The sequence below is a fragment of the Dryobates pubescens genome, chromosome Z (genome assembly GCF_014839835.1).
Source record: "Dryobates pubescens isolate bDryPub1 chromosome Z, bDryPub1.pri, whole genome shotgun sequence".
In the NCBI taxonomy this organism is placed as follows: Eukaryota; Metazoa; Chordata; class Aves; order Piciformes; family Picidae; genus Dryobates; species Dryobates pubescens.
In genome coordinates, this window is record NC_071657.1 from 118,885,353 (window position 1) to 118,907,308 (window position 21,956).

Below are 21,956 nucleotides of genomic sequence, written 5' to 3' on the forward strand. Positions count from 1 at the left end.
GTCTCCAGGGATGGGGCCTCAACCATATCCCTGGGCAACCTGTTCCAGTATTTCACCATTCTCATTGTAAAGAGCTTCCTCTTAATGTCTAATCAAAATCTACTCTGCTCCAGTTTCAAACTATTATTGAATAGAATTAACCAGGTTGGAAAAGACCTCAGATCATTGAGTCCAACCTATCATCCAACACTATCTAATCAACTAAACCATGGCACCAAGCACCCCATCCAGTCTCTTCGTAAACACCTCCAATGAGCCAGCCCTGGGCAGCCCATTCCAATGGGCAATCACTCTTCCGTGAAGAACTTCTTCCTAACATCCAGCCTGAACCTCCCCTGGCACAGCCCCTCATCCTATCACCACAAACCCTTCTAAACAGTCCTTTCCCAGCCTTCCTGTAGGTCCCCTTCAGATATCGAAATGTAGCTATTGGGTCTCCCTGGAGACTTCTCTTCCTCATGCTGAACACCACCAGTTCTGTCAACCTGTTTTCATGGGAGAGGTTCTCAATCCCTCTGATGATCTTTGTGACTCTCCTCTGGACCTGCTCCAGCAGGTCTGTGTCTCTTTTATGTTGGTGGGCAGTAAAGAATTATTGTTTAACTCTTATTCAAACTGTTAAATATTGAAAAGCTTCCTCCATTTCCTCAGAGGTGATGGATGGTAGTGGAGCCCTTAATATTTGGATTTTGCCCAATGCTTTCAGTGTGCAGTTTAGAAGCTTCTCTTGAAGAGATTTTTGGAGTTTTCAAAGGGGGAAAAGGTCACAAGAGAAGTGAGTTCTGTAGTTTAGTGACACTTCAAAGTGCAGGCTTAGCTTTCCCCAAGACCAGCTTTCAGTCAAGCTGTGTTGTTGCAGTTGGTACCACAAATTGTATCACTGTAGCTTCAAAGGTGTTTGACAGGGAGGAGCTGGGAGGCTTAATAAGGTGTGTGATGTGATGCAGGGCATGGCAGAAGCAGGTGGCAGAGAGCTTACTGTGAATTGCTGTTCAGATTGGTGCTTTGTTTGCTCCCCCAGTGATTCAGCGCTTGGTTCAATTGCGCTTCACTAAAATGTTCTTTTTCCTGATCTGGTGAGAAACATTTAAATTTGAGCAGTTTACCTTTGCTGTTTGTTTTTGGTGTGTTTAAAAATTGTTTTTATTGGTATTTCCCACTGTTTTTTAATAAGTGTTTTCATTTGAATAAGTGGTGCCAAATGAAGGCAGGTGAATTGCAGGCTTAAAGAAACCTGATCTAGAAGTAAACAAAGATTCTTCCTGGATTTCCATGCTGCACCTGTGCATTGTGCACTACTCTGCTTTCAACCATGAGTATTTACCTATCTCTGGTATTGTGGGGTGGAAGGAGACAGGCTCTAGAGGGATACAGAATCACAGAGTGGTAGGAATTGGAAGGGACCTCTGGGGGGTCATCTAGTCCAAGCCCCAAGCTAAAGCCAGGTCACTCACAGCAGGTTGCCCAGGATTGCCTTCAGGTGGCTTTGAAATCTCTCCAGAGAAGGAGACTCCACAACCTCTCTGGGCAGCCTGCTCCAGGATTCCAGCACCTTCACAGGAAAGAAGTTTTTTTCCTTATGTTTAGGTGGAACTTCCTGCCTTCAAGTTTGTGCCTGTTGTCCCTTGTTTTGTTGCTGGGCACCTCTGAGAAGAGTCTGGCCCTATCCTCTCGACAGCTGGCCTTTAGATATTGATCAGCATTGAGCCCACCAAGGTGCTGAGCAGCAGTGGTCAAAAGCATCAGGGACTTGCATGCTGGTCTCCTGTCAGAATATTTTAATGTGCTGCAGGCACTGATTTAGGATTAATTTTCTAAACTTATTTGCATTTTCCATCCAGTATCTGTTCTTTCAATTCTGTTTAATAAAAAATGCTACAGAAGCATAATGCCCACATACTGTTATTGCAGTGTTCTCCCTCTGAAACCAAACCTCCAGTCAAGAAAAGGATAATTAAGACTCCATTTACTATCCCTAGCTTAGCAGTAATCATACTTAACAGGGCTGGCCTGAAGGTAGGTAGAACAGGCAGGCAGCTATCTACCCAGCTTAGCTAGAGGCATCAGAAAAAGCACATTTGCAGCAATGAAACATTTATTCTTCATTAAAGTTAACAATTTTCTCTTAAAATTGAGACAACCTGATTTTCTTGGCCTTTTATTGAACAGGTAGGAAGATAACAGGGAGCTGACAGAAGAAAGTACTGATCTGCCCTAGAAAGCAGACCGAAGCCCTCGATGATACGAACTGTGTGGGCAAATATGAGACTTCTCCATGTAAACAGAATTCTTTTGAGCCTCAAATCTAATTTTTGATTGAAATGTAATTTTGAGGTTGTTGCTTGTAAATGGATAGTCTTAAAGGTTGTTGCTAACTTCCTTTTGCCACAAGTGGGAAGCTGAATGAAGGATTTGGTAGAAAAAAAACCCACTCTAATGAAGGCAAGGCAGCAACAAGGTACTACTGAATGAAGCAGGAGTGATGTGGATCACACCCTGAATTCAGGCTCAGAAGACTGTGCTTGTGTAGTGCAAGGGCATTAAGCATATTTGCAGAAGAAAACAGGTTTGAACTGTGGGCATTTGGAGCTCAAATTAATGGCTTTCTCTCTGGCTTATTTCTGTTGCTGGCTCTTGCAGAAGAAAAGAGGAGAGAACAGAGCTGTTTCTCTGGTGCTTCAGACTGAGGTACACCAGTAGGACCGGATGTGGTAAAACCATCTCCGTGTCAAGCAGCCTGTTACTAGCTTTGCAAAAAGTTTTCCTAACTGAGCATTAAGAAGTGTGGTCAGCAAGTCAAGAGAGATTCTCTTCCCCCTCTGCCCTAGTGAAGACACATCTGGAGTATTATGTCCAATTTGGGGCTCCCCAGTTAAAGAGAGTCAGGGAACTACCAGAGGGAGTCAGTAGAGGCTACAAAGATGCTGAGGAGACTGGAGCTGAGAGACTTGGCACTGCTTAGCCTGGGGAAGAGTGGACTGAGAGGGCATCTTCTGAATGCTGATCAATACCTGAAAGCTAGATGTCAAGAGGATGGAGCCAGATACTCTTCAGTAGTGCCCAGTGACAGGACAAGGGCCTCTAGACACAAACTGAAACAGAGGAAGTTCCACCTAAATATAAGGAAAAACTTTGCTGTGAGGGTAGTAGAGCCCTGGAGTAGGCTGCCCAGAGAGGTGAAGTCTCCTTTTCTGGAGAGATTCCAAACCTGCCTGGACATTGTGATCTTGGGCAACCTCTTCTGGGTGACCGCTTTCCAGGTTGGACTGGATGATCTCCACAGGTTCCTTCCAACCCCTGCCATGCTGGGATTCTGTTGTAGTGTCATGGGATGCCCCAGGAAGAACATTTCTTTGTAACTGCTCTTGTGGCTGTTCAGTTTGCTTTGGGCTCATTGCTACAGGGACTGAGCAAAGAAACCTGTTGTGCGTTTCCTTGACATCACAGCTGATTTTGGAGTTGTTTATTGGTGCATTTAAACTGTGCCCATTTGTGGGAGCATGGGTGTTACACAGAATAAAGATTAGTCAGTGTGTGGTGTGCTTTCTGTGGTGCTGGAAGCTGCGATGTTAAATCATCTTCTGGGGCTGGAGTGTGTTTGAAGCTCAAAAATAGCACATTGGGTGGGGAGGTCAATTGCTTCATAGTTCTGCAGCTGGTCATCTCTGTATAGCATTTCTGTACTTCTGTAGTTATCTTGTGCTGCATGATGTTTAGTACAATGCTGCTTGTTTTCTTCTGCTGTTGAATAGCTTGGTAAACATTGTGTCTTTTCACCTCATGACTGTGTAAGAAATGTCAGCTCCTGAAGAAATTATGGCTTGTTTTCCACCCTTTCACATCTACCTGGTTTTTCTTGCACTATGTGAATGCTGGAGGGTTTGTCTTTTATACTTCCTGCACAGATGAATGCATCACACTGCAGAAGTTAATTTACAGAGACGATTAAGTAGTTCTATAAAGTGTAGTAATTCTGCAGTTCAGGCATCTGCATGTCGTGGGTAGGCCTATGAAAAACAGTGATTTGTCAAAACACAAGATGTAGCCAACATTACTTCCATAGTGTGAGAGGAACTTGTTTTATAGAGTGGGGAATCTGCTGGTGTTACCTGTTCCTGGCAACAGATAGTTTCTTAGAGAAAGTTTCTTTTACCCCACCTTAATGTGTTGCATTTTCATAGTCATTAAGGTTGGAAAAGACCTCCAAGATCAAGTCCAACCATTAACCCAGAACTGCCTATATGGCTTTTAAAATCCTCCAGGGATGGGGACTCCACCACAGCCCTGGGCAGCCTGTGCCAGAGCTTGACAACCCTTTTGGAGAACAAGTTGTTCCTCATGGCCAACCTAAACATCCCCTGGTGCAACTTGAGGCTTTTTCCTTTCATCCTGCCACTTTTTACCTGGGAGCAGAAACTGCCCCCAACCTGGCTCCAGCCTTCTTTCAGTTGGAGAGAGCAGGAAGGTCTTCCTGCAACCTTTTCTTCAAGCTACACAATCTTAGTTCCCCAAGTTGCTCCTCAAGACCTGTGCTCTAGAGCCTTCACCCTTTCTCTAGGCCCTTCTCTGAACACACTCCAACACCTCAGTGTCCTTGGAGTGAGGGGCCCAAAACTGAAGCCAGTATTCACAGTGTGGCCTCTCCGGTGCCAAAGTACAGGAGGACAATCCCTGCCCTAGTCTTGCTGGCCACACTATTGCTCATGGAGGCTGAGATGTTGTTGGCCTTCTTGGCCACCTGGCTACAAGCTGGCTCATCTTCAGATGGTGTGTGTATTTCACAAAGCTTCTTTGTGTCTTGATGAGAGGAGCATTTAATTTTGCTGCTCAGAGGAAAATGGTGAGACTAAGGCCTGTGGAGAAAAGCAAGTTTTGATTACTTTAGTGAGTTTTCCAGATGCTTCCAAATACCATGTGGGTCACTTATGGGTGGGCATCCATAAGTCAGGAATCTTTCCTCCCAATACTTTGATTTGCTCTATTTTTGTGGTGGCTACAGTCGGAAATGGCTGTGGTGTAGTAGCTGCTCTTGTAGAGTTAATGTTTGGACTTGATCATCTTGAAGGTCTTTTCCAACCACTGTGATTCTGTGATTGTGGCTGCTTTAAAGCAACAGGTGAGAGTAGGTTGAAATGCGGTTTTGGGTGCTAGTTGGGCCAATGTGTCTGAGAGGCATTGTTCATTTAATCTGTGCTGCAGAGGAAGGAAGATTCTTCTGAAGTTGTGAAATTTGTTCATCTTTCTACGAAGGTAGAGTCTCTTGCAGCAGTGGTAGAGAACAATTACATTTCATCAGTATGAATACATTTCTTATGTTTTTACCTTTGGAAACCAGATATTCCTGTCTTTGAACTGTGTATCAGGGGGTTTCAGGTTTTAGGTGTCTTGCAGAACGACAGTGCTTCAGGACTGCTGTAGAGCTCCCTGTGCTAGTTCCTTGATACTAGAAAGTGGAGATAAAAAGTGCTGTGATCTACAGATCAAATTCTGTTGAAATGAGTAGTCCCAATAGACTGTTTTTATTACTCTCATGATACTGTGAATTCACTGACCTCAGGAGGAGGTTTTTCTTGTATGAAATGCGCTGTTGTCCTGGTTTGAGCCAGAACAGAACTAATTCTGCTCTGTGATTTGGCTTGTCAGTTCAGGCTCTTCTCAGGAATTGCACTAGTTGAAGTTCAGGGCAGGTTTGCACAGTGGCTGCTTCTAGCAGTGACAGTGCTGATGGGCAGAGTTACTGCCAAGGGCTGGGCTGCAGAAAGGCTCCTGCTTAGACTTGCTCGTGTGCAGATGAAGGGCACTGCTACATCTTGTGTCCCATGTTGGGGTGTAGTAGGAGATGGCACCTGCTGGAAGGAGTGGATGGGACAGGTGATCCTAAACTGACCAACAAGTGATCCCATCCTGTGGATGTCACCTTCAGTATATAGCTGAAGGATTACCAGAGTCAAGGGTCTTCTCCAATGGCTGCTCTCTGAGAAGGACTCTGACCATTGTCCCTTTGATCGTGGTACACAAGTTCCTTAATCCAGTTCTGGACTCCGAATCCTGAATCTCATTCCCATCTGCTGTCGAGTCCAGTCTGGGACTTCCCCAGTGCCTTTGCCTAGCATCAGTGGGGCAGTATCATTGACATCAGTGTTTGGGTTTGATACTGGCTTGTGTCTATTTCATTTATTGTTATTATTTTCACTGAAGGTGGTTTAGTTTCTTTCCCAACCCATCAGTCGCTCTTCTTCCCATTCTGTTCTCCTTGGGAAGGCTGAAAGGTTCATAGAGAGCCTCTCCCACTTCCTTAGGGGCCAGCCCAGCCCCCAGACAAGGGGCTGTACATCCCATGATAAAATGATTTAAGGATTGTCTGATCATCTGCTTCATCCTCTCTTCCACATGTGGAAGTGACTGCAGTGAATGAAATGCTTTGCATTTGTGTAATGTGTATTTTTAACGACGTAAAATCAAAAGTCAATGAGATTTGACTTAATGAATTAGTTTTACTGTAGCATAAAAATGTCTCTTAGCATCCAGTCGGAATTATTCTAATCCTATTGAGCTCTTGCTAATGAGACAGGCAGATGCAGCCATCCAGCTGCCAAGCAGAAATGACAGGTGTCTTCCAGGGAGGTGGTTCTCATTTAGAGAAGTAGAAATCGGGGGGGAGGAGGGGAAGTGAACTGCTGAGGGAACCTACTGGAGATCCCCACTGAGTTCATAACCTGCATGTACTCAGTATCTGAATTGACAGTCCTCCTTTGTGTCATGTTTTGAATGCTTTTGGTTTTCAGGGAGTTCTACAAGTCTAATGTATATTTATCACTCTTTCATAATCCTCTCCTGGTTTGTAATTCCCCCTTCAAAGTTTTTTCAGCAAAGTTCCCTTCCCAAACAGTTTTGATCCTTTCTAGCTGGCAAACAGCATGTTGACTTTTCTCCTTCCTCGCCACACATTTTAATAGCACTGAACCAAGCAAAGGTGCCCTTGGCTTACTTTTCTGCAGCGTTAGCAGGAACATATCTAATCTCAGGAATATTAAGCATTCCTTGCATTGCTGGGGGTTTTTTTGTTGTTGTTTTTGTGTGTGTGCAGAGTGAGAAAGAAATGGCTTGTGTATCAAGGGGCTTAGGTAGGAAATTCAGGTATTCCAGGTAATGTTTCAGATTCCAAGTGACATCACTCCTTTTTGTAGTTACAGATGCTGATAGATTTCAAGGATTTAATGTTGTGGTTTTGAAGTAGTGCACCTAACACAGCCATGTGGGATTCATGGAATATAGTAGTTGGCAAAGCCTGAAACTTGCATTCAAGTCTTGCAGGTTAGGATTACAGACTGGAAAAATATGTAATGGGGTGTTATTCCAGTCTTCTCCTTGGTGAGGACATATCAGTTGGAGCTCTGCAAGGATGAGCCATAGTTGTTTTCTCCTGGAAGGTTTGGATGCTGAAATATTCTGGTGATGGGAAGGCCCCATGTTGGCACTTAGCGTGTGAGCTTGCTTGTACATGTGCAGGAGTCAGGTAACATCACCTCTAATAGCTCCAAAGCAGTATTCAGCTTTAGATGGTCTACGTTGCTGGAGTATTCTAGAAGATAAGCCCAAAGAAATGCTCTGTTGAGATGTAAGGGGCACATGAACCAGTTAGAACAAGTCCATAGGAGAATCATGAGGGTTGTCAGTGAGGACAAGCTGCGAGAGTTGGAGTGGTTCATCCTGGAGAAGAGAAGGCTTTGGGAAGACCTTATAGTAGCCTTATAGTACTGCAAGGGGCTGGTAAAAAAGGTAGGAGTGGACTTTTTAATAATGAAGAAGTTCTTCATTGTGGGGATAGTGAGATGCTGGAACTGGTTGACCAGAGAAGTTGTGGATGCCTCACCTCTGGAAGTGTTCATGACCAGGTTGAACAGAGGTTTGAGACTATTTGAGAAGGTGTGTGGTGCTCAGCCACCCAGTGCCCTCCACCAAAGCATCTTGCTTCTGCTGAAGGTGGTAGCAAATATCTATCATATCTAAGCAAAGAGCAAAATAACAACTAAACTGGATACTTTGACGTGGTCATTATTTCAGTAGGCATAAGCTTGTGGTATTTCTGAGGCTTCTGATTTCCATGTCCTCTAGTTCTGTCCTGCTTTTGATGTGGTTTCTAAGATACAGGTCCTGTTGTGACCTCTCTCTCAGGCTTCATAAACATCTGTGTTTTGCCTGTGCAAATGTCAAGTGTTTTTAGCAATAATTTCCCCCTCCCCTCCCCATAAGAGAGCAGGGTACACTCAATTGCAAGGACAAAAACAACCAGGCAGCACAATTTCTGAAAAACTACAGGTGGGTCTGGGAGTTCTTAGGAAGCCTGAGCTGTGCAAGAACTTCCTGAAGCATGAGCAGAAGTGTGTGGTCTCCTTTGACGTTAGTGATGCAGCCTTGGGGAAAGGATCTTGGAGCTGTTGTAACAAACTACTGGCATTGCAGATGGATCCAAGTGAGTGCTTCAAATTGAGAATTCTGAAACTGAGTTTTGTTTAATTAGAACTAAACTTTTCTAGTCTATGACACAGGCTAGTTTGGTTCTGCCGCTACGTTGTCTGTAGCAATCCACACTACTCGTGCAATCTATAAAGCAGGTTGGGGATAATCAATGTTTTCTTGAACTACTGAGACAAGCAATACTGTTTAGCTTCAAACCCAAACATGTCAATTTCTAAGAAGGATACACCTCCATGGCTGGTATAACTATGCTGAAGTACATTCTTCTAGCAAAATTAAGCAGTTTGTTATAAGGAAAGCAGATTCTTCTTTGAGAGCTTTTAAAGGAGGAATATTTACTGCCATATGTATTTTTGCACATGCTTTCTGTTCATCTACTGCAGCATGAGCCCAGACTTCACTGTCTCAAATGCTGTGTGCTTAATGCTGATGTGCTAACTGGATGCTTACCTTGGTGTGCTGGTGCATCTTCATACATTGTCTAAAGTGTTCACCAGCTGAGTTAGTTGTGGTTTTTTTTCCATTCCTAGTTAGTGGGAGAGGGGAAGGTGAGCCTTCTCTTTCAACCCACCACAATCACAGAATGGTAGGGGTTGGAAGAAACCTCTGAAGATCATCTAGTTCAACCTCTCTGCTGAAGCAGGGTCACCCACAGCAGGCTGCTCAGGATTGAGTCCAGGAAAGTTTGCACTCTGTCCAGAGGAGACTCCACAACCTCTCTGTTCAGCCTGCTTCAGGGCTCCAGCATCCACACAAAGAAAATGTTCCTTGTGTTCAGGTGGAACCTCCTGTGTTCCAGTTTGTACCCTCTGCTCCTTATCCTATAATTGGCACCACTGAAAAGTGCCCAGCCTCATCCATGTGACCTCCACCCTTTATATATTTATATGCATTGAGAAGATCCCCTCTCAGGCTGCTCCAAGCTAAACAGCCCCAGGTCTCTCGGCCTTTCCTCATGAGAGATGCTTCAGTATCCTCACCATCCTTGCAGTGCTCTTTCGGATTCTGTTCCCTATCTCTTGAATTGGAAAACTCAGAAGCAGACCCAGTACTCCACATGTGGCCTCATTAGGGCAGAATAGAGTGGGAAGAGACTCTTCTGAGACCTGCTGGGCACACTTCTTAATGCACCCCACTGGCTGCCTTGTCCCTGAGGGCACTTTTCCAGCTCATGGTTAACTTGTTTTCCACCAGTACTCCAAGGTCCTCCTCCACAGAGCTGCTGTCCAGCAGCTGTACTTGTGCTGTGGTTATCCCTCCGCAGGTGCCGGACCCTACACTTGCCCTTGTTGAACTCGATGAGGTTCCCCTCCACCCAACTCTCCAGCCTGTCCGAGTCTCACAGAGTAGTAGTGCAGCCTGATGGTGTGTTAGCCATTCCTCCCCAGTTTGATATCATCAGTAAAGTCACTAAGAGTCCACTCTGTCCCTTTATCCAGGTCATTGATGAAGATGAACACAACTTTGTTTATCTCACCTCTGCTATCCACACTGAATTTCAGCAGTAATTAGATGGAATCTCATCTCATTTGTGGAACCAGTGCTATGTGTTTCCTGGGTGAGAAACTGGGCCACAGGAACACATATCTGCCTGCTCACCCTGTTCCACTGGAGTGCTGTTACTTACATGAGGAGTCTGTAGTAGCTACATGCTGTGTGTACCTCACACTCCAGTGTCAAAATACAGACTGCAGTGTGAGGGTGCTACAAGCACAATAGCAGAGGTCTGTGGCACAGCAGAGGCTGTAACCCTGATATCTTAATTTCAAGCTTATTTTCTAACCACTGCACTTCTGTTTGTCATTTCCAAGTCTTTTTTTTCATGACACTTGACCACTTTGCATAGAGTACAAATAAGAACTGGCTGTCCAGGAAGGTCGTGGAGTCTCTTCTGGAGACATTCAAAGCCTTCCTGGACTTGTACCTCTGCAGCCTACTCTGGCACGGGGGTTGGACTAGATGGTCTTTCAAGGTCCCTTCCAACCTCTGTGTTCTGTGATTTTTATTTTTGGTGGAAAACATGATTTAACACAACAAAGAGAAGTAAAGTATTAATGTAAAAACATCAGCAAGCATTCCTGTTTATGTAGCTGCCATGAAGCATGGACCTTGAAATGTTACAGATTGTTACTTATTGGAGGAAGCTGCACTGTCAGTGGAATGAAGAGAGGGGTCCTCATCCTCTGTAAAATGTGCAGCTCTTGGTATTTGGGAGTGGGGAGAAGGGTGTGAGGTGCCCATGCTGGTAGTCTGAGGATCTCTTCTCTGCATTTCCATGTGGTAGCTGTTAACCTTCTGCCACTGCCATCTGAAAGCAAACAGGAGTGTTAAAACTGTACAGTAAAATGCATCACTTGGGAACGTTGTCTTGTTCAGGGGTTTTGCCGGATGTATTTTCACTAATTCCTCTGTCCTCTTTGGTAGTGGAGTAGGACAAGTGTGCATGTACTCCTGTCCTCTTCTTGTGTTCCATATGGCAGTACAGATTTGCTTGCTCACGTAAGTTTTCTTCGTTGCTCTTTCTAGAATCATGATCCCTTGCGAAATGGCTTTTCTGTTGTGTTTAAAGATGGAGTCCTTGAGTAGGTGGTGCAGCCTGTTTGAAGGGAAGGAAGAGTGGTGAACTGGAAGTTACGGGCAAGTCTTTGTTGGCTTCAGGAGTGAGGGAGCATGTCTTGGAAAATATGGATGTGTGGTTAGTTTTGAGAGTGAGGGGACATTTCTTGTACATTTCAGCTAAGTTCTTTGTTTGCATTTCCTGGAGAGCTTTTGCACTGGAGCTCCTGCTACTTTCCTAATAGTACTGAAGAATTCAGAAAAATCTGTCAAACACTGGAACTGTTTAGCCTGGAGAAAAGGAGGCTGAAGGGACACCACCTCTCTCCACAGATCCCTGAAAGGAGGTTGGAGGGAGGTGGGGGTCAGTCTGTTCTCCCAAGTGGGAAGTGACAGGATGAGAAAATGGCCTCAAGTTTAACCAGGGAAAGTTTAGGTTGGATATTAGGAACAATTTCTGTCCCAAAAGTGTTGGCAAGCCCTGGAACAGGCTGTCTGGAGCAGCAGTGGAGTCACCATCCCTCTAAATTAAAGGGGAAAAAAAAAAAAGTTTAGGTGTGGTGCTGAGGGACATGGTTTAGTGGTGGACTTGACAGTGTTAGATTGATGGTTGGACTCAATGATCTTGGAGGCCTTTCCCAAGGATTCCATGATTCAGTGATTCTGTACTCTAGTGGCTGTATTTTTAAGTGCATCTCACTTTTAGCAAATAGATGCTATTGATTTTTTTGCAAGCTGTGATTGCTTCATGATTCTGAAGCATGTGATCCAAACCACTTTGTCTGCAGTGATTTTTTTTTTTCCCCCAAAATTATTTTTTAGTATTTTTATTTTTCCTTATTTTCTCAGGAGGATATTTTTTCTTAAGTGGTTCTGAATTTGTCTGCCATACTGCTGTAGAATTCATCTCTGCAGGCTCTTGAGGTAGTGGTATACCAGTGTTTATGTCGTAACTAATACTGCCCTGGAAGTGTTCAAGGCCAGGCTGGATGGAACTTTGATCAACCTGATCTACTGGGAGGTGTCCCTACCATGGCAAGAGGCTTGGAACTAGAGCAACCGTGTCCTGGGCTGCATCGAAAGATGTATGACCAGCAGGATGAGTGAGGTGATTCTCCCAGTCTACTCTGCTCTTGTGAGAACCCCACCTTGAGTACTGTCCCCATTTGTGGTGCTCCCATTGTAAAAGCAAAATCAAACTGCTAGAGTGGTTCCAGAGGAGGCTGCAAAGATTATCAGAGCACCTTTCCTATGGGTACAGGTTGAGAGAGTTCGGGCTATGCAGCCTGGAGAAGAGAAGGCTTCAGGGAGACCTCATAGTAACCTTCCAGTACCTGAAGGTGCCTACAAGAAAGCTTGTGGAGGGTCTCTTAACAAGGCTTTGTAGTGATAGAACAAGAGGGAATGGCTTTGAGAGAGGAGATTTAGACTGGATATTAGGACTAAATTCTTTATAGTGGGGATGGTGATACACTGGAACAGGTTGTCTAGGGAGGTCGTGGATGCCTGGAGGTGTTGAAGGCCAGGTGGGGTGAAGCCTTGAGCAATCTGGTCTGGTGGAAGGTGTCCCTGCTCATGGGAGGGGGGTTGGAACTAGGTGATCTTTAAGGTCCCTTCCAACTCAAACTGTTCTATAATCTATGAATTTCAAAATCATTCTCTTACTCATCTTTTTGTCCTTAGGACCTTATCTACCAGTGATGATGTTGAAGATCGAGAGACCGAGAAAGGCCGCCTGGAGGAAGCTTATGAGAAGTGTGACCGGGATTTGGATGAGCTCATTGTCCAGCACTACACCGAGCTCACCACTGCCATCCGCACCTACCAGAGCATCACCGAGCGCATCACCAACTCGCGCAACAAGATCAAACAGGTCAGGTCCAACTTCACACGTGTTCCTGCTTGCACCCACTTGATGGCATCTGCTCTGGATACAGATCTCTGCAACTCCTACAGTCTTAGAGGTTTTTTTCCAACCAAAACAATTCTAAGATAATCAAGTCCAACCATTCTCTAACTCTTAAGTTGCATGCTAAACCATGCCCCTTGGTGCTACATCTTTGAGTCTTCAACCTCCTCCTTGGGGAGCCTGTTCCAGTGTTTGAGAACCTTTTCTGTGAGGAAACTTCTAATGTCCAACCAAAATCCTGGTGCAACTTGAGGCTACTTCCTCTCACCTTATTGCTTATTCCTTGGGAGAAGAGACCAACCCTGACCTGGCTTCAACCTCTTCTCAGGGAGTTGTAGAGAGCCAGAAGGTGTCCCCTCAGCTTCCTTTTTCTCCAGGCTGAACAACCATAGTTCCCTCAGCTGCTCCTCACAAGACCTGTTCTCCAGACCCTTCACTAGCTGTTTTACCCTTTTTCTGGGCTGGCTCCAGCCTCTCAATGTCTGTCTTGTAGTGAGGGCTCCAAAAGTGAACCTAGTACTCAAGGTGTGGTCTTAACAGTGCCAAGTACTGAGGGACAAGCACTTGCCTGGTCCTACTGGTCATGGTACTGCTGAGACAGGCCAGGGTGCTGTTTGCCTTCTTGGCACCCGGGCACACATTGACTCATCTTCAGTCACTATCAGCCAACACCCTATGTCTCTAATGTCTAACCTAAACCTACCCTGGTGCAACTTGCGGCCCTTTCCTCTTGTCCTATCCCTTGTTACTAGGGAGAAGAGACCCACCCCTACCTTGCTACAACTCCTTTTTCGGGTAGTTGTGCAGAGCAACAGGGTCTCCCCTGAGTCTTCTCCAGACACTGGTGGGGAACAACCTCAGTTCCCTCAGCCACTCCTGATTTTTTTCTGTGTTCTGACTTTGTATCTGCTGTCCTAACACCAGACTTGGCAGAGCTAGATAATGTTTGGACTAGATGAGCTTAAAGGTCTTTTTCAACTGAAATGATTCTGTTTTGGCAATGCAATGATCTAAGCTCCCACTTCATTTTTCCAACTACCTATCCTCAGCTGAACTAGAAAACTAATTGACCTTTTACTCACCAGCTCTGAACTGGGCTGGATTTTTCATGTTGCTCTGTGCCATGACTAGGAGTGGACTATCCTGTCCTAAGAGTGGTCTCAGGCAATGTGTTTTCCACAGGAGCTCTGTTTGAGAACAGAAGTGATTAAAAAGCAAACCAAGAGGTGGATGTGAAGCACAGAGCTTCGCAGTGCCCTCTGTTCATTTATTGTCTGGGCATGTTGCTATGAAGTTTTTGACGTCTCGGGGCTGCTAACCTTTTCATCTAATCTGTTCATGTTTTGATGTGTTGGCCTCCAACCAGCTCCTGAATAGTCTGGGTGAATCAGCAGCTTGCTTTTCGCTCGGAGAATATGAAATTTGGTGCTATTTTCAATCTCAGTTGTGTTGTGTGAATGTGCATGAACTCTGTGCCCCTGTAGCGTTCTGTATTTTGAGTGCTCACGCTGTAGGAGCATGCCAGTAAAGAACTCTGACACTCTTTGTTGTGGACTTGTTCCATCTGCTCTCTCTTCCTGTAGCAATAGATCAGTTATTTGCTTTCCTGTCCTATCTTTTACTTCCTGGATAGTTTGCTGTCACTGAACTAGGCACCATTTTTTCCTTTTTTTTCTTCTTTCTTTTTTTTTCCCTTGGCTCTGTAGAGGTCTCATCTCAAACCCTTTCACAGTGGTGCTTTAGGAGCAGAAGGCTTTTACCCTTCTGGAGCTGTGTACTGACCCTTCTGGCTTTTAAAATTCATTTAGCATTTTCAAAGAAAATGAGACCATTCTGATGCTTTCCAAGGGTAAGAGTTCATCCTAGGATTTATGTACACAGCTCAGTACTTTGAAAGCAGAGATCAATTGCACTAAATTTGAAGTAAACTGTAGCCAGTGGCTGATTTTTGCACAATGCACTGAGATTTGCAGAGGTCAAACCAAACGTAGAGGGGTGTGACCTTTTGGTCCCACCCAGCAGAATGAGTGTAAGGGTGAAGGACCTTTTGATATTTAAGTTTTCTTATTAATTTTGGTCAATATGTATTGAAGTAGCTTTGACCTAATCTCTTTGGAGGCCCCAGATCTGGTTTGTCATCAATCTGCATTACACCTGCTGACTTTCTTTTGATGTTCTTCTCTTGTGGAAGGTGGATGAACGTGCAGGAGTTACCTTGCATTAGGAATTGTGGAGGTGATAGCCCAGATCCCTTAATGTATCTACCTTTTGTACTCAATTCTTGTATGAATTCCTGCTGGGATAGGCTGGGTTTTGAATGTAGTTTTAGAGGTGTTACCACTGTAAAACTGAATCATGTAGCAGAAACAAATGGGTCTACCAAAGGGAGATTCTTTCTTAAGCACTTGCTGTTCACTCCTTCCCCTGCTCCCAGATGTAGATGTAGTTGATCTTTCTTGCAAGAACAGGAGTAGCAATGTCTTGTGAGATTGCTTCTAGCCCCATGATCATTTTGCTGACCTAATTTGGCTCTCTGTAACAGCAGGCCACTGATGATGTGCTGGGTCAGTGAAACATTTTCAATTAAGGTGTTGCACAAGGATTAAGTCCGAAATGAGCTCTGCATGCAGTTCAGTTTGCCTGTGCTTTTGCAGCAAGTTAGGATGCTCTTGGATCAGCTTTTCTGTTGGCTCAGGATTTTTCTGTTACTTATTTCAGGAGGACATTTCAGAGTGCGGTGTTACTGTACTGAAATCTTTGTCTCCTCTGGCTGGAGGCTGTTTTCTGTCACTGTGGTCTGTATTTTGGTTGTTCTGTGTTTTGCATGTGTCTCTTTAAACTGTCTTTAGGTGAACAAGGTAGGAGAATGTGCAAGTGAAGTGGGATTTCTGGAGTGCTTTGAAGGCTCATTATTTAAAAATAAATTGAAGGGCCTACTTCTGAGAGTCTCTCTTCATGTGTAATTCAGTGAGAGTTCAGCCTGAGAAAAGGTTGAACCCAAAGTATTCATAACTTATCACAAAAACAAGAGTGGTGTGAAAGCAATGTGTGAAGCTGTGCTGCTAATTGCTTCCGCATTTTAATACGTATTATTGATTTGCATGAGGAAAGGGAGGTTACACTGACCTGAGCAGAGCATACTGGGGGAACCTGAAAGCAGGCAGTGCAGGCTGTGTGTTTGAGCAGAAAGAATCACAGAATGGTGGGGTTGGAAGAAACCTCTGGGGAGCATCTAGTCCAACCCCGCCTTGCTAAAGCAGGGTTGCCCAGAGCAAGTTGACCAGCATTCTGTCCAGGTGGGTTAAGAGTCTCTCCAGAGGAGAAAGCACAACTTTTCTGGGCAGCCTGCTCCAGTGCTCCAGCACCCTCCCAGGAAATACTTTTTTTCCCCTCGTGTTCAAATGGAATCTCCTATGGTCTTATTTGTGCCTGTTGCCCATTGTCCTATCACTGGGCATCACTGAAAAGAGTCTGGTACTAAGAATGGAGGAAAAAGAAAAAGTTTGTTTCCCAGATGGGATAAAATAATAGAGACTTTGCCACTTTCAGAGGATGGCGTGAGAGACACAATCATAACATGGTTTAGGTTGGAAGGGATGTTAAAGGTCATTCAGTCCAACATCCTTGCAGTGCGCAGGGACATTTCCAACTAGAGCAGGTAGCTCAGAGCCACAAACAACCTGCACTGGAATGGTTCTAGGGATGGGCCATCTACCACCTTGGACAACTTGGGTTGATGTTTCACCACTCTTGAAAACAAACTGAATGAGAAACACCAAAGGATTTCCCTGTGTGATGTAATGCCCTTGATAAATAGCAGAAATGCTTAACTAACCTGTATCTTATCTATATTCTGATGAAACCATGCCTCTTACAAAGAAAATGGGTATTATTTGAGGCATTAGGAAAATGGTTCTATACATAAATAGTTGTGTTTCAAGACACAGCCAGCAGACTCTAAGAAAGGAGGACATGTGCCAAACGATGTAATGGGCAGATGGAAAATGTTTACAGTGGCTTATTTGCTTTCACTGAAAATTGGATTCTTGCTGTATGCCAAAATGCTGACTTGATTTTTTTGGAAAATGTGCAAATAAGTCTTTGGTCATGGTTGATGGGATCCTGATGGGTTCAGGCTAGGATACTGCAGTGAAATTTTCACTAATGGGTCAAAACTTGTACTAAAGAAACCCATTTTTCTGTGAAAATAGTCATGGGTTGTAAGTATTATATGTTTCCCTTCAGCCAAAAGAATAGACAGAATGGCTTGAGTTGGAAAGGAACCTTAAAGATCATCTGGTTGCAACCCCACTGCCATGGGCAGGGACACCTCCCACTGGACCAGTTGGCTCAAAGCCTCATCTAGCCTGGTCTTCAACACTTCCAGGGATGAGGCATCCATAACTTCCTTGGGCAACCTGTTGCAGTGTCTTACCACCCTCATAGTGAAGAACTTCTTCCTAATGTCCAATCTAAATCTGTTCTAGGGAATGTGGATTTAGTTACAGTCCTATGATAATTTCAGAGTTCCTAGTCAAGGGAATGTAGGAAATGGCTGATTGTTGTTAAAGGTGCCAGTTCCAGGGACAGATTTATTGATCTTTTGACATGTTTCTTGTAGGTGAAGGAGAATCTGCTGTCATGCAAGATGCTGCTGCACTGCAAGCGGGATGAGCTGCGCAAGCTGTGGATTGAAGGCATTGAGCACAAGCACGTCTTGAACTTGCTGGATGAGATAGAGAACATCAAGCAAGTGCCTCAGAAGCTGGAGCAGTGCATGGCCAGCAAGCACTACCTCAATGCAACGGACATGCTGGTAAGATGTGGTACCTTGGGCTGGGCCAGTATCTACCTGGAACATATCAGTCAGCTGTCTGATGACCTACAGACAGACATATGATGTCTGTGCTGTTATTTGCTTTGTTTCCTATTCAGTCATCTTCTGTTATTTGTTTTCTTGTACTGAGATTTTCATTTGGTTTTGCTGTGATCATTCATGACTGGATGTAGGGTTACCTTCTCCTATCCTGTTCAGTTAGCTTATGTCTTTCAGAACAGTCTTTAACTGTTTACGTGTCCTCATCTTGATGATGTTTGTAACCATCAACTTCTTTATCCATATGATTTTATTCTTTTGTTGGTAACCTGGTGCTTTAATTTCCCAGACACCTGCTTGCATCATCTCCTTTCTTGATATCAGTGATTTCAAAACTAATTTTTTAATGGAAGAAAGTATCCTTTTTATTTCCTATTTCATCTCCCAGAATGCACTCAACTTTGGTCATGATTCAGAGAGGAGATTGTCTTTCACACTTCAGATGTGTTTGCCTCTCATTGTCTTCCTCTAGGTCTTTCACCAGGACTCTTGATCCTTTTTACTTATCTCCAACTCTTTTCATCTTTTCCCCCCTCTCTGTTCAAGTGTTTTTTCTCTTTGGTTCCCTCTCTTTTGTGAGTGTACCTTTCAGTGCTAGTCTGGTGCTGGAGGTAAGTTTCCCAGGCTTCTCTAATAATCTTTGTCTTGTTTCCAACCTTAAAAAAGCACACTTCCTCACTGGTTGCACTCTTTTCTTTCTTGGAACTGTTTTCTACCAGTAATGAAAAATGTCACAAGGGAGGTGATCCTTCCCTTCTACTCAGTCTTGATGTGTCGAGTGCTGAGTCCAGGTCTGGGATCTCCAGTACATGAGGGAGATGAGTTAGTGGAATGAGTCCAGTGAAGGGTCAGAAAGATGGTTAATGGGCAGGACTATCTCATGTGAAGAGAGGCCGAGAGAGCTGGGGCTACGTCACTTGGGAGAAGAGAAACCTTAGATTGATCTTATTGGTGGCTGTGAATGTTTGATGTGAGGATGCAAAGAAAACAGCGCCCCCACCCCCCCTCCCTTTTTTTTTTTCTTTTTTCAATTGTGACCAGTGATAGAAGAGAAGGGAATGGGCATGGACTGGAATGGTGGAAACGATGGCAAAATGCAAGAAAATGCTGCACTGTAAGGATGGTGGAACAATGGAACAGGTTGCCTAGAGAGGTTGTGGAAAATCAATCTGTGGAAATGTTTCAAAACCAGACTGGATGTGATTGGCAACTGGCTCTAGATGACCATAGTTGAACAGGGGACTGCATCAGATGTTCTGTAGAGGTCCTTTTCAGACTTACTTGATCTGTGATTCAAAGAGGAAGGCTGTTTCCCAGGCTTAGGGCAGAGTAGCTGGAAAGCTGCCTTTTGGAAAAGGACCTGAGAGTGTTGGTCAACAGTCAAGTGAATATAAGCTAGTGTATGGCCAGGTGGCCAAGGAGGCATCCTGACTTGGATCAGCTACAGTGTGGCCAGCAGGACTAGGGAAGGTGGTGTCCCCTTGTACTAGGCACTGGTGAGGCACCACTTCAAATACTGGGTTCAGTTTTGGGCCCCTCATTGCAAGAAGTGCTGGAGTGTGTCCACCGAATGACAGTGAAGCTGTTGAAGGGTCCAGAGCAGAAGTATTGTGAGGAGCAGCTGAGGGAACTCTAGTTGTTTAGTCTGGAGAAGAGGAGGCTGAGGGGAAATCACATTGCTCTCTACAACTCCTTGAGTTGGAGTGAGGGTTGGTTGCTTCTCCCAAGTAGTAAATGACAAATTGAGAGGAAACAAATTCAAGTTATGACAGGGAAGGTTTAGGTTGGACATTAGGAAAACTTTCTTCCCTGAAAGGATTGTCAAACCCCGGAACAGGCTGCTTGGGCAAGAGGTTTAATCATAATCTGTGGACGAGTGACAAGATGTGTAGATGTTACACTGAGGGACATGGTTTAGTGGTGACCTGAGGGTGCTGGGTTAATGGCTGGACTCAATCTTGGAGGATTTTTGTTTCCTTCAGCATCTTCGTAGCTTCCTTTGGATTCTCTCCAGTAGTTCCCCCTCTCTCTGGAACTGGGGAGCCCAGAACTGGACCCAGTACTCTAGATGTGCCTTTACTTGGTCAGAGTGGAGGGTGAGGAAAACCTCCCTTGACCTGTTGGTCAAACTCCTCTTAACGCATGTGTGGGCGTCAGGTTGCCCATGGCTGACATAGTTCGAGTATTAGTCCTTACTGAAATATGAACTTCTGGACCATGCTGGTTTTTTGTTATTTTATTTTTCCCTCCACCAGTTGCCAGTATCTTTTCTAAGAGATCAAATGGTAATAATATAAAAAGCAGCTGTTAAGGTTGTGGGTTTTTTGTACCAAGGAATGCAGAGAAACATCAAGTGCAAATTGAGCCCTTCATTGACGCTTGCAGTTCTCATTTGAAGGCAAGTCTACCTGTAATAAAGAAATAGAAACCTGCCTGCTTTTTCATAGAGAAAAATCGCTGCAGGCTCTTTGGCTTTTGCCATCTTCTGTTATCACTGCCACTGGAAGGCTCTGATGTGGAAATTAGTCACTGGCTGCAGGATAATTTCTTTCTCTTTTTATATGTTATGAATATTATGTAAAATAATCACTAAACAGTTGGGATACAGAGTCTGTATAGATCTCTCTATCCTTTTCTTTCATTTCTCAAGGTAAACAGCTGTTCATGGCTTACAGAATGCCCCAAATGATCTGACAAGGAGCTTATATCCCTCGGATTGAAATTGGAACACTGATTAATATTGTTGCCTGTAGCCTTGTGATAGGTACAGTTGAAATTAGCCCTTTGCAGTCGTCATGTTAGGTTGATGCAGGCGCTCTAATGGCATCATTTCTGGTTGCTGCATCGCACTTCTGCAGCCTGCTCTTTGTATTCCACTCACATTAATTGAAGTAATTTTGCCACTGAAGCGTGTTTCAAACCTCTGCATTTAAATTGAAATTTTAATTCCCTTATTGTTTGGAAAAGACAGGGGAAGATGGCTTGTTACAGGTTTCATTATCACTCAAAACTCTCCAGCTGCTGGTTCTAATGTGCAATGACTGAGTAATGCTGGGAAGAATTGTTAATAAAAGAATGGCAGCTTCTCCCAGTAGTATAAACATAATGCAGAGGTAGTTTGTGACAGCTTACACTTGTATGAAGTTAGAAATTTGAAGTGGCAGGTTTTTTTGTTTCTGGGTTTGCACAGATGAGCTCCAAATATCCTGTATTCATGTTCAGTGTTCATCCAGCATCCTGATAATACCCACTCTGGGGAGCAGAGCTGATAGGATCAGGTTTGCTGTTTACTGAATCCCAGCATGGCAGGGGTCAGGAGGGGACCTCTGGAGACCACCTAGTCAAACCTTCCTGCTAACGCAGGGTCACCCAGAGCAGGTTGTCCAGGACTGCCATGTCTGGGCATATTTGAAATTTCTCCAGAGGAGACTGCACAAACTTTCTGGGCAGCCTGCTCCAATGCTCTTGCACCCTCACAGGAAAGAAGTTTCTCCTTATGGTCAAATACAATGTAGTTGTGCTGGGTTGAGGCAGCCCCCTCTCTCCCCACCACGGGCACAGGAATAAAACACTCAGACAAACGGATTGCAAAAGTGATGAAAGTTTAAATAGAAAGCAGTGAATGTTACAGAGAACCCAAAGCGCAGTGACAAAGAAAGATCCCAAAGCAAACCCAGAGGCATCCCATCCCCACCTGAGGGTACACCCGAGACCCTCAGGGCTCCTTCTTCCCCCTCCCTCTGCTGGGCTAGTCTCAGCTGGCCAGGCCTGAGACTGCCCATCCCCCCGTGGCCTTGGGCCTAGCCAGGCCCAAGGCCAGGAGACATCTCCCCCAGTTACCGGCTGGCGGAGGAGGAAGAAAAGAGAACGTGCTAGACTCCGCACTGGATCTTATAGTGGTGCAAAGAATTATGGTAGGAAATACACAATTTCCTGTGTCCATCCCTCTGGGCTGGACTTCTGGACACAGGAAGTGAACACACCAGGGGGGGCACCCAGCTCAAACTGCAACAGTAGTTCAGTTCAGTAATTTCACCTTACACAGGTTATGTTGAAAGAACCTAGTTCTGACCTCTTTTGAACTGTGAAACTCCAGAGAAATGAGGAGGGTCTGCAAAAGATAGAACTTGTGTTTGA

General features: G+C 44.6%; 1 protein-coding gene across 1 annotated transcript in view; it reads left to right on the forward strand.

Moving 5' to 3' along the window:
• The window catches only part of EXOC4 (exocyst complex component 4), a 488,502-nt gene that overhangs the window by 11,501 nt on the left and 455,045 nt on the right, over positions 1-21,956 (forward strand). The window contains exons 2-3 of the mRNA XM_009900238.2: positions 12,718-12,907; positions 17,565-17,759. Coding sequence (XP_009898540.1) covers positions 12,718-12,907; positions 17,565-17,759 — 385 coding nt within the window. The remainder of the gene's footprint in view (positions 1-12,717; positions 12,908-17,564; positions 17,760-21,956) is intronic.